Source organism: Somniosus microcephalus, unplaced genomic scaffold (genome assembly GCF_052327205.1).
Source record: "Somniosus microcephalus isolate GS21.2 unplaced genomic scaffold, FLI_Smic_1.0 unresolved_chr1, whole genome shotgun sequence".
In the NCBI taxonomy this organism is placed as follows: domain Eukaryota; kingdom Metazoa; phylum Chordata; class Chondrichthyes; order Squaliformes; family Somniosidae; genus Somniosus; species Somniosus microcephalus.
In genome coordinates, this window is record NW_028225179.1 from 143,400,067 (window position 1) to 143,417,386 (window position 17,320).

General features: G+C 47.1%; 4 protein-coding genes across 4 annotated transcripts; 2 read left to right on the plus strand and 2 right to left on the minus strand.

Moving 5' to 3' along the window:
- Nucleotides 1-2,705: 2,705 nt before the first annotated feature.
- LOC147096128 (histone H1.5-like) lies at nt 2,706-3,626 on the minus strand. Its single transcript, XM_085974096.1, has one exon. It carries the CDS (start codon nt 3,540-3,542, stop codon nt 2,886-2,888), a length of 657 nt encoding a protein of 218 aa, XP_085830222.1. The 5' UTR covers nt 3,543-3,626; the 3' UTR covers nt 2,706-2,885.
- A 4,591-nt stretch (nt 3,627-8,217) lies between these two features.
- On the minus strand, nt 8,218-8,668 carry LOC147096129 (histone H2A-like). Its single transcript, XM_085975026.1, has one exon. It carries the CDS (start codon nt 8,666-8,668, stop codon nt 8,273-8,275), a length of 396 nt encoding a protein of 131 aa, XP_085831152.1. The 3' UTR covers nt 8,218-8,272.
- Nucleotides 8,669-11,357: 2,689 nt separating this feature from the next.
- LOC147096130 (histone H2B 8-like) lies at nt 11,358-11,928 on the plus strand. Its single transcript, XM_085975028.1, has one exon. The coding sequence runs from the start codon at nt 11,401-11,403 to the stop codon at nt 11,779-11,781; it is 381 nt and encodes a 126-aa protein (XP_085831154.1). The 5' UTR covers nt 11,358-11,400; the 3' UTR covers nt 11,782-11,928.
- Nucleotides 11,929-12,715: 787 nt separating this feature from the next.
- On the plus strand, nt 12,716-13,321 carry LOC147096131 (histone H3-like). The gene has a single exon (XM_085975029.1). It carries the CDS (start codon nt 12,742-12,744, stop codon nt 13,150-13,152), a length of 411 nt encoding a protein of 136 aa, XP_085831155.1. The 5' UTR covers nt 12,716-12,741; the 3' UTR covers nt 13,153-13,321.
- Nucleotides 13,322-17,320: the final 3,999 nt, after the last annotated feature.

A 17,320-nucleotide genomic window follows, 5' to 3' on the forward strand; every position in this document is an offset into this window, starting at 1 on the left:
CTCCCTTATCTATTTTACCAGTTTCATCCTCAAAATATTCCAGTAGATTAGTCAAGCATGATTTACCTTTTGTAAATCCATGTTGACTTTGTCCGATCCTGTCACTGCTTTCCAAGTGCTCTGCTATTACATCTTTTATAATGGACTCTAGCATTTTCCCCACTACCGATGTCAGGCTTACCGGTCTATAATTCCCCGCTTTTTCTCTACCACCTTTTTTGAGTAGTGGGGTAACATTATCTACCCTCCAATCAATGGGTACTGTTCCAGAGTCTATCGAGTTCTGGAAGATGACCAGCAATGCATCTACTATCTCTAGGGCCACTTCCTTAAGTATCCTGGGATGTAGACCATCAGGCCCTGGGGATTTATCAGCCTTCAGTCCCATCAATTTTCCTAACACCATTTCCCTAAAAATATTGATTTCTTCCAGTTCCTCCCTTTCATCAGACCCTATGTTCCCCAGCATCTCTGGGAGGTTATTTGTGTCCTCCTTTGTGAAGACGGAACCAAAGTATGTATTTAGTTGGTCTTCCATTTCCTTGTTTCCCATTGTAAATTCCCCTGATTCTGACTGTAAGGGACCTACGCTTGACTTCACCAATCTTTTTCTCTTCACATATCTATAAAAGCTTTTACCGTCAGTTTTTATGTTCCCTGATAGCTTACTCTCATATTCTATTTTCCCTTTCTTAATTAATCCCTTTGTCCTCCTTTGTTGACTCCTAAACTGCTCCCAATCCTCAGGATTATTGCTTTTTCTGGCCTATTTATGTTAGACCTTATGCTATCCCTAATTTCCCTTGTTAGCCACGGTTGAGTCACCTTTTTTGTTTTATTTTTATGCCAAACTGGGATGAACAAATTCTGTAGCTCATCCATTCGGTCTTTGAATGTTTGCCATTGCCTATCCACCGTCAACCCTTTGAGTGCCATTCCCCAATCAATCCTGCCCAACTCGCTCCTCAGACCATGGTACTTTCATTTATTTAAATTGAGGACCCTTGTCTATGAGTCAACTACTTCATTCTCCATCTTAATGAAGAATTCAATCATATTATGATCGTTCCGACCCAAGGGGCCTCGTACAACAAGATTGCTAATTAATCCTTTCTCGTTACATAATACCCAGTCTAAGATGGCCTGATCTCTGGTTGGTTCCTCGACATATTGGTCCAGGAAACCATCCCGTAAACACTCCAGGAATTCCTCCTCCACAGTATTGTTACTAATTTGGTTGGCCCAATCTATATGTAGATTAAAGTCACCCATGATGACTGCTATGCCCTTATTGCACGCTTCTTTAATTTACCTTTTCATGCCATCCCCAACCTCCGCCTTACTGTTTGGAGGTCTATATACCACTCCCACTAATGTTTTTTTCCCCTTAGTATTTCTCAATTCTACCCATACAGATACCACATCATCAGAGCTAATATCCTTCATTACAATTGTATTAATCCCTTCTTTAACCAGTAATGGTACCCCACCTCTCTTTCCCTTTTGCCTATCTTTCCTGAATATCGAATACCCCTGGATGTTGAGTTCCCAGTCTTGGCCATCCTTGAGCCACGTTTCCGTAATCCCAACCAAATCATATTCGTTTACCTCTATTTGCGCAGCCAATTCATCCACCTTATTACAAATGCTCCTCGCATTAAGACACAAGGCCTTCAGGCTTGTTTTTTTAACGCTCTTAGACATATTAGAATTATTTACTAGTGAAATGCAAACACCGTCCTATTAAATTGTGTAACCGATGCATTTATGTGTTAAACAATCGTATTAGTGTTATCCTCCGTTAACATTAATCTAGGATGCAGAGAAAAGTTTACGATCAGTCTAGGGGACAAGGAGCCAGCCATGTCGAGTACTCGTCCACAAAACCGAATGAAATCACTTTATAGGATATCTGTCGTTGGGACATATATGAACATAAATAAAAGTCTAAGAATGTCCCAGAGATTTCCCCATCTCCAGTATTTACATTAGTTGTCTCAGACTCCTGTCAATTAATTTAAAGTATTTTTCTGTAATTTGTTTTAACAACAAGCGGTACATTTTAGAGGTACAAAAAATGGAAAACCTGGAACTAAAAACAAAAAAATTACTGAAACTACTGGAAACGTTCAGCAGTTCGTCCAGCATTTGGGAGAAAGGTGTGTTCAATGTTTTTTAATTGATTTGCATTTATATCGCGCCTTCCACGACCCCAAGACGTCCCGAAGCGCTTCACTGCCAATGAAATAATTTTGAAGTCTAGTAAAACTGTTGTAATGTAGGAAACAATACTGGGTGCAAAATTAATTTTAACTTTTGTTAAAAAAAAGTTCCGTCCATCAACAACCTGTGAAATTGGGCTGTGAACTTCGATTGGTGGGGGTTCATCAATTAGTATTTCAAAAAGAAACACTTTAATTGGATCGGGAAAGGTGGCAACGGACCAAAGTCCAGTAAATACGCCGCCTTTAAGAGGGCGCCACTGAAAAACAATCCAACCGGAGATCCAATCAAACTAAAAGCTTAATAACTAACGTGTCCTGTGTGGTGCTCGTGTGGCCATCGCATTAGCTTGGTGAGTGATCCCGACTCAAGCAGGGGAAAATCTTCACACCGGCTCTTAATTTTCCCCAATAAACAGAGCGCTGTTCCCCTCAACTCCCCGTAATGAAATGATCAATGTTTTATAAAACTTCCGAAACACATTTGTTGTCATCGAGTTTATTTCGTTATCCTCTTTTACATTGCGTAAGATTTATCCTTTTCCAACTAGTGACCCGTGTTCAGAAAAAACATATTTGGCAATGGCCACTCGTTTACAGCTCAATTTGGTTAAAATCGGTGGCTCTGAAAAGAGCCGTTGTGTTCAGGTATAAGTTTTCTTCTCACAGGCGTTTCTCCCGTTTAGCGGCAGGCGTAGTTCCCCGGTAGCCGCGGACGACGGGGTTTTTCCGCGGCCGCCCCACCGACCATTTGGGCTTGGCCGCCGCTTTCCTGCCGTGAGCGGGCTTGAACTTGCGGTCGAACCGCGCCTTGAGGCCCTTGGCAGCTTTGGGCTTGAGGTGGACGCGGACGGCGGCCCGGCCCTTGGCCCGCCCCGCCGTCAACTTGGGCTTGCGGCGAGTTGGCCCCGCTTTGCGGGGCCGGGCCGCCGCCGGGCGCTTGACGGCCGTCGATTTCTTGGAGCGGTTGAACCTGAAGGAGCCCGAGGCGCCGGTGCCGGCGGTCTGCACCAACGAGCCATCCTTCACCAGGTACTTAACCGTGTGGTTAACGCGGGTGTTGTTGCGGTTCACGTTGTAGCCGCGGGCCGACAGCGCCTGCTTGAGGGCGGCCAGCGAGATGCCGCGCCGCTCTTTGGAGGCCGCCGCCACCTGCAGGATCTGCTCCGTCACCGTGGGGCCCGTCTTCCTGCGGCGCGGCGGGACCGGCCGCTTTTGCTGGCGATGGTAGTGTTGCTGCTGCCGCCGCCGCTTCTTGACCATCGGCTTCTCCACCACGCCCGAATCTCCCACCTCCGCCTTCTGGTTGTTCTCAGCCATGCCCGGGAGCTGGTATGATGCCGGGACTGGGGTTGGGTTAAGAATCGCTCTTTCCTCCTCCCTGTACTAACCTCCGACCAAAAGCGGGTGAAAGTAAAGGCGCTGCCAGCCGGAGCCGGCGCTTTTATAGGGGGAAGGCGGACGGAGTGGGGTAAACCCGCCGCCTGGCCCCGCCCCCTTGTCCTCTCCCCCCCCACCACCCCTTGACCTCTTGACTGTAACCTTTTTGTGTTTCTTCCTGAAATTAAAACCCCAGATTCCTTCAAAACCCACCCGCCCCGGCCTCCGGCACCTGGCCCGCCCCAAGGCACCGGCTGCACCGTGTCGGCAGGCGGCGGCGTGGCGGCCCCGGTTTCCCGAAAACCACGCCGAAAGTGGGGCCAGGTGCGAAAATCGGCGGCGCCTTTCGGCGTTTTGGCCCTTCCGCCCGGGAAAGGCCGCCCTAAACGCCGGCTTTGGCAGGAATTGAGAATTCTCCCTCAAAGCGGGGCTGCTCGGCTCCAACTTTCAGCGGGAACCCCCGGCGCTGGGCTTTCGGCTGCGCTGCCAGGATCCCGTGAAGGTGGCCGCAGTAGCACAGATCATTCAGGGACCGGGACGGCGCACCGGCCAGTTGGGTTAAGCCAATGGGATCGCTTGACTTCACAAATTCCTGCTCTGGGGAATTCACGGCTCCAAGAATGTGATACAATAGCAAAATACTGCGGATGCTGGAAACCTGAAATAACAGAAAATGCTGGAAGCTGGCCAGGCAGCGTCTGTGGAGAGGGAGACAGAGTTAACGTCACAGACCTGAAACGTTAATTCTGTCTCTCTCCACGGATGCTGCCTGAGTGTTTCCAGCGTTTTCTGTTGTTATCCAAGAATGTGATGTAGTCTTTTGAAACGTGCTTGTGTTGGAACTTTTCTTTTCCTGATTTGTTGGAGGGGGGATGGGTGGAAATTTGCGTGCGGGCCCGCAAGAAGGCGGAGGTTTTCCGTTTATGCATTTGCCGGCCCGCGATTTGCCTCCACTTCTCGCCTATGCTAGAAAAATGTTGGGCCAGCGAGCGCAGAAGCGGAAAATCCCGGTTAAACTCCAGGGAAGCACATATCTTTAGCGTCATTGGGAAATTTCTGCCGAATTACTTTCAGTGCCAGATCAGATCAGAATGTTTCAGTGACTATTCGGCTGAAGAAAAGCGAAGGGATTTATCAGGTCCATAATGTGCCCCATGTGTGTGTTGAAATAAATAAGGAACACATCGACCCAGTTCACAAAAAAAAATCTTTTAAAATGCTGTTCAGTAACAGCTCAATTATTTTTGAAAGGGAGGAAACTTGAAAATTTATTTTCAGAACATGATGTGAGTTTCCGCCCCCCGCCCCCGTTTAAACACAAAACGCCAGCTATTGTTTATACAAACCACCCATTCAGACGTCCTTAGTCAATTAAAGGCTGTGCCAAATGTGATTTTTATTGCGGGGTGGGTGGGGGTGATGGGACTAATGAGCAATAAGAGAGTTGGGAGCCTACTCGCCCCCATACTCTGACCTGATCAGGGCGTAATTTCAGTTCCAATGGACAGCCAACCAGTCTGGTTTGAAATCAGCCCAGTTCACAAGACAACTTTATAATGCACCACATTTCCATGTCAATGTACCACTAATTATTACCAGGTTTACTCCGTCCGCCTGCTCATTAGCGAGCTTTACATAACCAGATATTTGATATTTTTTTCAGGATGGGTTGGGAGCCTTAAAGAGCATTTCTAATCTTAACTGATACCATTTGAATGATGGTGATCGTGGCGAATTAATGCTTGCAAATTCAATTCTTACGGTGCAGATGTAAAAATAAATATGTCAATTGCTTGCTCCTCGTATTTTTTAAATACTAAAAGGTGTTCGACAATACATTCCAAGGCTTGAGGTCCCAACTAACCCATTACATCAGGAATAAATGGATCCCGGGGAAAATAACACACTAGATACGAGCATCGGAATGAAAATACATGTGTTCTCTTTTGAACATTTCAACGTTACTATTAAATCGAGGGTTGCAACCGCTCATTCGCAGTTGTGGGTGATCCGTTATGTAATCACCGCCCAATCTAATTGATGGCCAGGGACGCAACAGGCCAGATCCTTATAGGTTATTTGATGTGAACTGGGTCGATGTGTTCCTTATTTATTTCAACACACACATGGGGCACATTATGGACCTGATAAATCCCTTCGCTTTTCTTCAGCCGATTTGTCACTGCAACATAGGCAGAACCACAGAGTCCACGGACAATTCAATAGTGGCTGTCGGAAACATAATAATCACATGTGACCCATTCTGTGTTTAAAGTTAGTAATCTACGGAGATTTTATATTAAAATACATTTCCTTTTTTAAAAAAAAAGCGGCAATTAAACATTCTGATCTGATCTGGCACTGAAAGTAATTCGGCAGAAATTTCCCAATGACGCTAAAGATATGTGCTTCCCTGGAGTTTAACCAGGATTTTCCGCTTCTGCGCTCGCTGGCCCGACATTTTTCTAGCATAGGCGAGAAGTGGAGGAAAATCGCGGGCCGGCAAATGCATAAAGGGAAAACCTCCGCCTCCTTGCGGGCACGCACGCAAATTTATTTTTAAAGTTGTTGAGCCTATGCTAATACATCTTTCCCCAAAGCTGCTGTTGCAGGGAAGACTGTGTCAATACCGACCGTTTTGCGATTTCCAAATTTGTGTGTTTTGCACCCATTTCCGAATTAATTTCTGAATTCTAAGAAGCACCTGTATGAATCCAAGATTCAGAAGCACTTTTCCGGATACTCAGCGCTCGCCGCACGAATGGATATACCTGGAGCTCTTGATGTCCCTCTGGGAATGGTCTATCTGTGTATAGTGCAGTGCACAAGCCTGCTGCCCCGTCGACCACTATGTCAAATGGTTCAAACCTCATCATAGGATGCAGTCGGGCTCAATAATAACATTGCAGATTGAACTTTCCAACCTGTTTGCTGAAGAGTCTGCAGACCAAATTCATTACTCAGCAGCCAGGGAGCAGGAAGCAGAAGATCATAGAGATTACAATTGGTACGATCTGGAATACAGGGCCTGAAAGAGTGGTGGAAATAGATTCAATAGGGAATTGGATCTCTACTTAAAAAGGAAAAACATTGCAGGGCTATGGGGAAAGAGCAGGGAAGTGGGATTAATTGGAAGTTCTTTCAGAGAGTCACAATGGGAGGAATGTTCTGGTCTATATGTGGCTCCAGCCCCACAGGATGTGGTTGACTCTTAATTGCCCTCTGAAATGGCCTAGCAAGCAAGGCGGCTCACCACCACCTCAAGGGCAATTAGGAATGGGCAATAAAAGCTGGCTTTGACTGGAATGCCCATGTCCTGTGAATGAAGAATAAAAACAATTGCTGTAACTGTTTACTGTAACTAATCGTCTGGAAAGGAATGATCAGGGATCTGAGGATATTATAGATTAGGGTTTTTGAGCAATTCCCCCAAAAAGTCCTAGTCAACTTGCTTGATTTAACGTTCACTGGTGTCTGTTTTCAGCCATCACTGAGCATCCAGGCCATTCTCGAATGCTCCAGTATTGGTAAAGCATGAGCTTGTGTCGGAGACTGTGGGATGGGTTTGGATTTCCATGAGGAGGGAGGAAGGAGTAAGAATAACGAGCCATCAATGAGGCACAAGACAGGAGAAAGGATCGCACACCAGCCTGAAGAAAATGGAGAATATAAAAGGAGCGACGGCATCTTCGATACATGAGGAAGGACATTGAAAAGCACTCCGAGTACGCTCAATACTTCAACCTTGAAGCCAATGGGTAGACCATATAAAAGCACAACTGGGCAGATCTACGGGGTTGGTGGTGGTTGTCAGAAGATGACAGAAATCGAGCAAACTGCAGGCAAATCAATTGAAGAAAAAGCTCCCGGTAAACAGACGGCCACCAAGGGTGCTCCAGCCATCGACGGAGCAAAACCAATTTCAGACCCAAAGTTAACCTAACCCGCTCAAACGAGAACAAGGCTAGGTCAGCTCGACGCCCGAATTTGCACTCCAATAGCGCGGTGAATTTACGCTTTTACCCCCACCCCGCAACTTCAATGGAAACAATATAAACTGTGCGACACCCAAGTCCTGATCCGCTACCACCCGGGTGAACCTTCGCCGCAAGTGAAGAAGACTACAATCGGATGAGGTGTAAAACCGGAACCTGTTCCCGCTGGGCGGGTTAAGTTAAAATGACCCCTCCTCCCTCAATAGAACTGAATATTGGGCGGCACGTTTAACTGGCGGCCCAGTCTATTCCGCCAGTTTGGGACGACCGCCCCAGATGAATTTCTACCCCCTTTCTGTTTTGAGTGAAGCAACCGTCCCCTCGAACCAAAGGGGCGTTCGTTTCAGGCAACATAAAGGAGCACCACAGGGCACATTTTCCAAATGGAGCCTCGCTCTCCAGCAGCACCATTAGAACCCGGCTTTTCCTCCTGAGCAGAGCTTCGCCCACCTTAGACACCTTTCCTGATTTCGGGCGCCCGTTGTTCACGATCTTTGGTCCATTAAGATTTCTGCCCTACTCATTAAAGGAGGTCAAGGCGGGTTTTTAACAACAGCCCATTCAAGGAGCTCAATTGGGAATGAAAGTTAGGAGGTAGCTCTTCAGAAAGAGGAGGTGGGTGGCTCTGAAAAGAGCCTTTGTGGTCCGTTGAATCGATTTATTGATGTTTGTCCTTTAGGCATAAACCTTGCTGGGGTGGCCGGTTTTCTTGGACAGCAGCACGGCCTGGATGTTGGGCAGGACCCCGCCCTGGGCTATGGTGACCCCGCCCAGCAGCTTGTTCAGCTCCTCGTCGTTGCGGATGGCGAGCTGCAGGTGGCGGGGGATGATGCGGGTCTTCTTGTTGTCGCGGGCCGCGTTGCCGGCCAACTCCAGGATCTCGGCGGTCAGGTACTCGAGGACAGCGGCCAGGTAGACCGGCGCTCCGGCCCCCACCCGCTCGGAGTAGTGACCCTTGCGCAGCAGGCGGTGGATGCGGCCGACCGGAAAATGCAGACCGGCTCGGGAGGAGCGGGTCTTGGACTTGGCTCGTCCTTTGCCTCCAGTTTTACCACGGCCCAACATCTTCATAAAAAATCTCAGCGACTCTAATAAGCCGGTTGGTGCCGGTCAATTCTCTTTTTATACGTTTCAGCCAGATCAGGATGCGGTCGTTTGTCATTGGTTGAATAACTTTCACTTGTTTCTGATTGGTCTCTAACTCAGCAGAATAGACACATTACAAATATTTAGCGAATAGGAAGCGGCGTCTTACCCATCCCTAATTAGCATACCTTGCCTCATGGGTCATGGACCATGGGGCACAGCGCGGTCCTCAAGGTCAGCGGCCAGGTAGGAACATACACAGGAACAATGGCGGACAGGTAAAAGTCCTCTGGTCCGTCCAGCCTGTCTCACACAACTGCACAACCTGTGAATCACAATATATACGCTCTCCACCCCCAAACCAAAGCCATGTGACATCCTGGGAGAGGCGAGAAAACAGATTTTTTTAAACAGTTCAATTTGGGGGGAATTTCCTCTCTGACTCATCTAGGCGATGGAAACGAGTCCACGAGATCACTCTGCAGTACTGATCTTCTGTAAGAGGTGACCTCCGCCCCAGTCAGAAGGTAGATGGGAACTCCGGCCCCGACACGGTCGGCGTAGTAGTAGCCAGTGCATGCGGCCAACCGGGAACTGGAGACCAGCCCTGATGAAAGACAGAAAGACTTGCATTGATACAGCACCTTACACAACCTCAGGATGTCCCAAAGCGCTTTCCAGCCAATTAAGTACTAGTTGAAGTGCAGTCACTTAATGTGGGAAACGCAGCAACCAATTTGTGCACAGCAAGGTCCCCACACACAGCAATGAGATCATGACCAGATAATCTGTTTTTAACTGTTGTTGGAGAAACATAGAGACATAGAAGATAGGAACAGGAGTAGGCCATTTGACCCCTCGAGCCTGCTCTGCCATTCAATGCGATCATGGCTGATCATCCAAACTCAGTACCCTGTCCCTGCTTTCGCCCCATATCCCTTGATCCCCTTAGCCTTAAGAAATATATCTAACTCCTTCTTGAATATATTTAATGAATTGGCCTCAACTGCCTTCTGTGGTAGAGAATTCCACAGATTCATCACTCTCTGAGTGAAGAAATTCCTCCTCATCTCAGTCCTAAATGGCTTACTCCTTTTATCCTTAGACTGTGACCCCTGGTTCTGGACTCCCCCGCCATCGGGAACAGCCTTCCTGCATCTAGTCTGTCTAGTCCTGTTAGAATTTTTAAAGTTTCAATGAGATCCCCTCTCATTCTTCTAAACTCTGGCGAATATAAGCCTAATCGACCCAATCTCTCTTCATACGTCATTCCTGCCATCCCAGGTATCAGTCTGGTGAATCTTCGCTGCACTCCCTCCATGGCAAGAACATCCTTCCACAGATAAGGTGACCAAAACTGCACACAATACTCAAGGTGTGGTCTCACCAAGGCCCTGTACAACTGCAGCAAGACATTATTGCTCCTGTACTCGAATCCTCTCGCTATGAATGCCAGCATACCATTTGCCTTCTTAACCGTCTGCTGCACCTGCATGCATAACTTCAGCAACTGGTGCACAAGGGCACCCAGGTCTCGTTGCACTTCCCCTTTTTCCAATCTATTGCCTTTCAGATAATAATCTGCCTTCCTGTTTTTACCACCAAAGTGGATAACCTCGTATTTATCCACATTATACTGCATCTGCCATGCACCTGCCCAATCGCCCAACCTGTCTAAATCGTACTGGAGTTTCTCTGCATCTTCCTCACAGCACACACGCCCACCCAGCTTTGTGTGTGGGCGGGGGGGGGGGGGGTGCGAGGCCATGGAGGAATTTGAAAACAAGGATGAGATTTTTTAAATCGAGGTGTTGCTTAACCGGGAGCCTCTGTAGGTCATCGAGCACAAGGGGTGATGGTTGAACGGGACTTGGTGCAAGTGCAGACAGGGGCAGCAGAGCTTTGGATGACCTCAAGTTTACGTTGGGTAGTATGTTGGAGGCCGGCCAGGAGTGCGTTGGAATAGTCAAGTCTAGAGGTAACAAAGGCATGGATGAGGGTTTCAGCAGCAGATGAGCTGAGGCAGAGGCGGGGTCGGGCGATGTACTGGCGGCAGAAATAGGCGGTCTTAGTGATGGCGTGGATATGTGGTCGGAAGCTCATCTGAGGGGGGTGGGGGTTCAAATATGACACCACGGTTGCGAACAGTCTGGCTCAGCCAGCTGCCCAGGGAGAGGGAGGGAGTCGGTGGCGTGGGGACGCAGTTAGTGGCGGGGACCGAAGACGATGGCTTCAGTCTTCCCAATATTCAGCTGGCTCAATGTCGGGCAAGCAGTCTGCAATTTAACAGGGCAACTTATGGTACCAAAAATATATTTTTCAACAGAAAATGCTGGAAATACTCAGCAGGCCAGGCAGCATCCGTGGAGAGAGAAACAGAGTTAACGTTTCAGGTCTGGGACCCTTCATCAAGTATTTCCAGCATTTTCTGTTGTTATTTCAGATTTCCAGCATCCGCAGTATTTTGCTATTGTAATGTATTGTTCAAGCTGCAGCCATGTGGAGACTCTCCCCCACGTGCCTGAAACCAGCTGCAACACCATGAGCGTTTCTGATTGGCCAGTTGGCACCCCTTGATCCTAACTCACAATCGATACTTACGCGCTGGATCACCAATAGGAATCCTTCACTGTCTGATTCCTCATTTGCATACGCCTAGCTATTAAACATCGCGTCGGGGAGACTTTCTCCATCACAAACCCTCGCATCCAATCACAATGCCCGCAGCGGCGTCGAAGGGTATCGCCCCGAAAAAGGGGCCGAAGAAAGCAGCCACCAAGAAGCGGATCAAAGGCGAGAAGAAGCGCAGGAAAACCAGGAAGCAAAGTTACAGCATCTACATCTACAAGGTGCTGAAGCAGGTCCACCCCGACACCGGCATCTCCTCCAAGGCCATGAGTGTCATGAACTCGTTCGTCACTGACATCTTCGAGCGCATCGCCTGCGAGGCCTCCCGCCTGATCCATTACACCAAACGCCAGACCATCTCATCCCGGGAGTTCCAGACCGCCGTCCGCCTCCTGCTGCCCGGGGAACTGGCCAAGCACGCCGTCTCGGAGGGGACGAAAGCTGTCACCAAATATACCAGCTGCAAATAAAGCCTCGGTCCTTCCACCTTAAAAACTCAACCCAAAGGCTCTTTTCAGAGCCACTCACGAGATCCAGAAGGGACTATTTATTTTCATTTGATGACTAATGACATTTGAAATATGGACAGCATAAAGAATAAAACTCTATTTAACCCACACCGTTTCATTTTTTTGTCGTATGTTCGGATTTTGCTGGTGTGTTTTTGTAATACAGTATATCGTTAATTTAAAATAGATTGAAATTTAACAAATATATAACAAAATGATGTATTGTCACTGCCCTGTTTTTGTACAAAGCGGGTCGCTGAAAAGCTAAAATGAAATTAAATCTGTCAATTCAGGAACCAGTAATTTTAAAGGATCAATTTGCCTTAATTCACATTTTTGATAATGATTTATTATTCAGTCTCACAGATGCCATTTTAATAGTGATTAATCAGTCCCACAGACGCTATAATTTTAATTAAAATTATTCAGTCTCACAGCTGACAATTTTTAGCAATAATGATTATTATTTAGCCTCACAGATGCCAGCTTTAATTATTATTCAGTCCCAGATACCATAATTTTTAACGATTATTCAATCCCACAGATGCAATAATTTTAACAATAATGATTATTATTCAATCCCACAGATGCAATAATTTTAACAATAATGATTATTATTCAATCCCACAGATGCCATGATTTTAATAACAGTGGTTATTCAGTCCCACAGAGGGCCATCATTTTAACAATAACGAGTATGGTTCACAGACGTGCTCTTATTCTATAAGCCGCCTTTTTCGTTGGTGTTCATTTTCCCTCCCTTTTTTCTTTGGTGTCGGAGGATGGAGCGGATTGAAAAACACACCAATCAGAGGCAGAGATTTGTCGGATTTTCAGCCAATCAGAAGGCGCAGCTAGGCCGGCGGCTGCTATAAAAGCCGCAGCCCGGAGGCCGGAAGGAGCAGCAGCAGTCTGAGCAGAATGGCGAGGACCAAGCAGACAGCGCGCAAGTCCACCGGGGGCAAAGCTCCCCGCAAGCAGTTGGCCACCAAGGCGGCCCGCAAGAGCGGTCCTGCCATGGGCGGGGTGCAGAAGCGTCACCGCTACCGGCCCGGCACCGTGGCTCTGCGGGAGATCCGCCGCTACCAGAAATCCACCGAGCTGCTGATCCGCACATTGCCCTTTCAGCGCCTGGTCCGGGAGATCGCACAGAACTTCAAGACAGACCTGCGCTTCCAGAGCTCGGCCGTCATGGCGCTGCAGGAGGCCAGTGAGGCCTACCTGGTGGGGCTCTTCGAGGACACCAATCTGTGCGCTATTCACGCCAAGCGGGTCACCATCATGCCCAAGGACATCCACTTGGCCCGGCGCATCCGCGGCGAGGGCGCCTGAGCCTCCCGCCGCCAACAGCCTTGGTCCATTTGAGCAACGGGAACTTGAAACCAAACGGCTCTTTTAAGAGGCACTTTTTAATCTTTGTGGAGAAAAAGCTGTAATGCAGAGAAACCTGAATAAACCAATATTTACATTACAAAAGCGAAACTGCTGGGAATCTGGAATGAATGCTGGAAATACTCAGCAGGTCACCGACCTGAAACGTTAACTATGAATGTTGCAGTGACCAAATTGAAAAAGTAGAGCAAGTTGCAATAATGCAATATAAAATTTTGCAGCACAGGAGGGAGGCCATTCTGCCCATCGTGCCTGTGCCGGCTCCTATCCAATTTGTCCCACTGCTCTTTCCCTATAGCCCTGCATAACATGGTTCTTTTACAGTATTAAAACATAGAAAGATAGGAGCAGGAGTAGGCTATTCAGCCCCTCGAGCCTGCTCCACCCTTCAATGCGATCATGGCTGGTCATCCAAATTCAGTACTCTCTCCCTGCTTTCTCCCCATACCCCTTGATCCCTTTAGCCTTAAGAAATATATCTAATTCCTTGAATATATTTAATGAATTGGCCTCCACTGCCTTCTGTGGTAGAGAACTCCACAGGTTAACCACTCTGGGTGAAGAAATTCCTCCTCATCTCTGTCCTAAATGGCTTACCCCTTATCCTTAGACTGTGACCCCTGGTTCTGGACTCCCCGACCATCGGGAACATCCTTCCTGCATCTAGTCTGTCTAGTCCTGTTAGAATTTTATAAGTTTCAATGAGATCCCCACTCATTCTTCTAAACTCCAGCGAGTATAAGCCCAATCGACCCAATCTCTCCTCATACGTCATTCCTGCCATCCCAGGTATCAATCTGGTGAATCTTCGCTGAACTCCCTCCATGGCAAGAATATCCTTCCTCAGATAAGGCGACCAAAACTGCACAGTTTTGGTGTGGTCTCACCAAGGCCCTGTATAACTGCAGCAAGACATCCTTGTTCCTGTACTCGAACCCTCTCGCTACGAAGGCCAACATACCATTTGCCTTCTTAAACGCCTGCGACTGGTGCACAAGGACACCCAGGTCTCGTTGCACCGCCCCCCCACCTTCTCCCAATCTATTGCCGTTCAGATCCACGGATGCTGCCTGGCCTGTTGAATGTTTCCAGCATTTTCTGTTGTTGATCAGATTTCCAGCATCCACGGTATTTTGCGAAGCATTCACTATCACAGATAAAATTAAAATGTAACGCTAGAAAATCACAGCTGGTAAGAGAAACGACCAGGTTAACCTATCCTAATCCGCCATCTGGGTCCAACGCCTCCCTGCAGAGATTGCCGGGGTCTCTGTGAATGTTTCAGGAGATCCTCCACCGGCATTGCTTATAAAGATGAAAAGCCCAAGCGCTTGGCTGCATTGGGTGCGCTCTTTGGTGTCATGGTCACCTCGCGCTGCTGCCAGTGGTTCCCGCTCGGGATCGCCGACACAATCCAAACCGTCTGGCGCTTCTGATTGGCCCGCTCCTTCGAGCGAGGTAATGCAATCTGAAAGCTAATTGGTTTAAAGCTGGAGTTCGTCCAATAGGAAATCCCTCTTTCTTACTCTTCATTAGCATAACGGGGTCTATATATTCAAGAGGCGGAGCTACTTCATTTGATTGAGTAGCAGGTTGTTTGAACTGACGGTAATGTCGGAGACGGCGGGTAAGGGCGGTGTGTCTCGCAAGGCGTCGAGGCAGTCGCTTGCTTATAAAATGAATGAATGAACAAAAATGTGCCAAACAAGCGAAGGAAAATTCGCAAGCAGAGCTATTCCACGTACGTGTACAGGGTGTTCACCCGCCACCCAGATCTCATCCAAGGTCATGAGTGTCATGAACTCTTTCGTTGTCGACATCTTCGAGCGCATCGCCTCCGAGGCCAAGCACCTCATTCACTACAACAAGCGGCAGATCATCTCGGCCAGGGAGATCCAGAGCGCCGTCCGCCTCATGCTGCCGGGGGAACTGGCCAAACACGCCGTCTCTGAAGGAATGAAAGCTGTTACCAAATACACCAACTCCATTTAGGCCGACCATGTAAAGTAATTAAAAAAAACACAACGGCTTTTTTAAGAGCCACACACAATAAGCAAAAAAGGGCTCTAAATTCAAGCAAAGGTGTTATGATATAGTGGAATGGGGGGGGGGGGAAGTTATTTTATCAAAGTCTTAAAAATGGACACTGAAGATATTCCAATCTTACTGATATGAGATGTTTACACAGCTGCATAAATTTATTTGGCGGACAAGACAATTCTGCCATTAATTTGCTGTATCCGGCATTGCACATTCAGCACATTGGTCATGTCAGCCACGGGCTAAAAATATTTACATTGAGTTACAGATTCTACAGCACAGGAACAAACCATTTGCCCCAACTGGTCTATGCCGCTGTTTATGCTGCACACGAGTCTCCTCCCACTCCTCTTCATCTCACCCCATCAGCATATCTTTCTATTCCCTTCTCCCTCATGTACTTATCTAGCTTTCCCTTAAATGCACCTATGCTACTCGTTTCAGCTATTCCTAAGTCGTACTTACTTCAAGATTAAAACGAATAATCGTTTCCCCGAGGGTGATGTCACAAATTATGATATTTCTGCTGTTTATAATAAGGCGCTTAAAATATTAGCCATTTTGTTTCAATTTTTTTTAAAGCTATTTCCTTACATGTAAAATCATACACCACAGAAGGAGGCTATTCGACCCATCGTGCCTGTGCAGGCTCTTTGAAAGAGCTATCGAATTAGTCCCACTCCTCTGCTCTTTTCCCCATAGCCCTGCAATTTTTTGTTTTCCTTTTCAAGTATTTATCCAATTCCCCATTGAATCTGCTTCCACCCTGCTTTCAAGAAGTGCGTTCCAGATCACAACAACTCGTTGCCTAAAGAAAAAATCTCCTCTCTGGTTCTTTTGCCAATTATTTAAAGATTCATCTAATGAAGGCTACTTGGTTTAGTTCCTCATGTGAAATTAAATCAAACAGCTAATTTTTAAAACGTTGAACAGAATGCCCATTTGTGCAACTGTGCGTTCAATTCAGCTGTCTGGCAACAGTGTGCACTTTGAAATTGTGGTTCTCGTAGTTCGGAGCCAACACATGTGCCCGGGAAGTTGTTTGTAGGCAGGTTGTTATAGGTCGATATCAACAGAAAGGTGTGTAAAATGATGAAATGTCTAACTGCTGTGCATAGAGCCGCATCTGGTGGATTCTAACTCCACTTAAAACACTTCCCCGTCATTATAGGATGTCGAGTAGGCCGCTTCTGTGGGCATCCTTTGTGACCAAACTTTTGCCGGGAGCGTTCGCATCAGTTAACCTGCGGATAGTTTGCTAATTCCTCGACACTGCCGTTTAAGTCGGTGCGTCTTAGCAGCTAGGAATATTGAATGTGATTGGCGTGTGCTCAGCTCAACTCAAGACTCCAGCAGAAAAAAAGAGCAGGAAAAGTTGTGTTATCACCCTGAATTTTGCAATTGTTATCTGTAAATGCCCAAGCTTCTCATGTCCTTCCACAACGCTTTATTAAGGCTCTATTAATTACATTAAAAAATCTGCAATCAGATTAAAGCCGTTTTTGGCAAGCTAACAATTTTAATTGACGATTCTACATAACAACAAAACTATGCTAGTGGTATGTTAGTGTAACACCGACAAACGCACCGACCCTATTACCTGCTCTTCGGCCTTTTGGAAATCTGTAGGCGCTAACAGGTGGCGCTACTCATCCAATTTCTCCCCCCTGATATTACCTCAGTTGTGTGTGAATTTAATTTTAGGCTTGGACTTCCAGTGTCCTCAATTTAAATAAAGGAAACTACGATGGTCTGAGGAGTGAGTTGGGTAGGATTGATTGGGGAATGGCACTCAAAGGGTTGACGGTGGATAGGCAATGGCAAACATTCAAAGACCGAATGGATGAACTACAGAAGTTGTTCATCCCAGTTTGGCATAAAAATAAAACAAAAAAGGTGACTCAACCGTGGCTAACAAGGGAAATTAGGGATAGCATAAGATCCAAGGAGAGGACATACAAATTGGCCAGAAAAAGCAATAATCCTGAGGATTGGGAGCAGTTTAGGATTCAACAAAGGAGGACAAAGGGATTAATTAAGAAAGGGAAAATAGAATATGAGAGTAAGC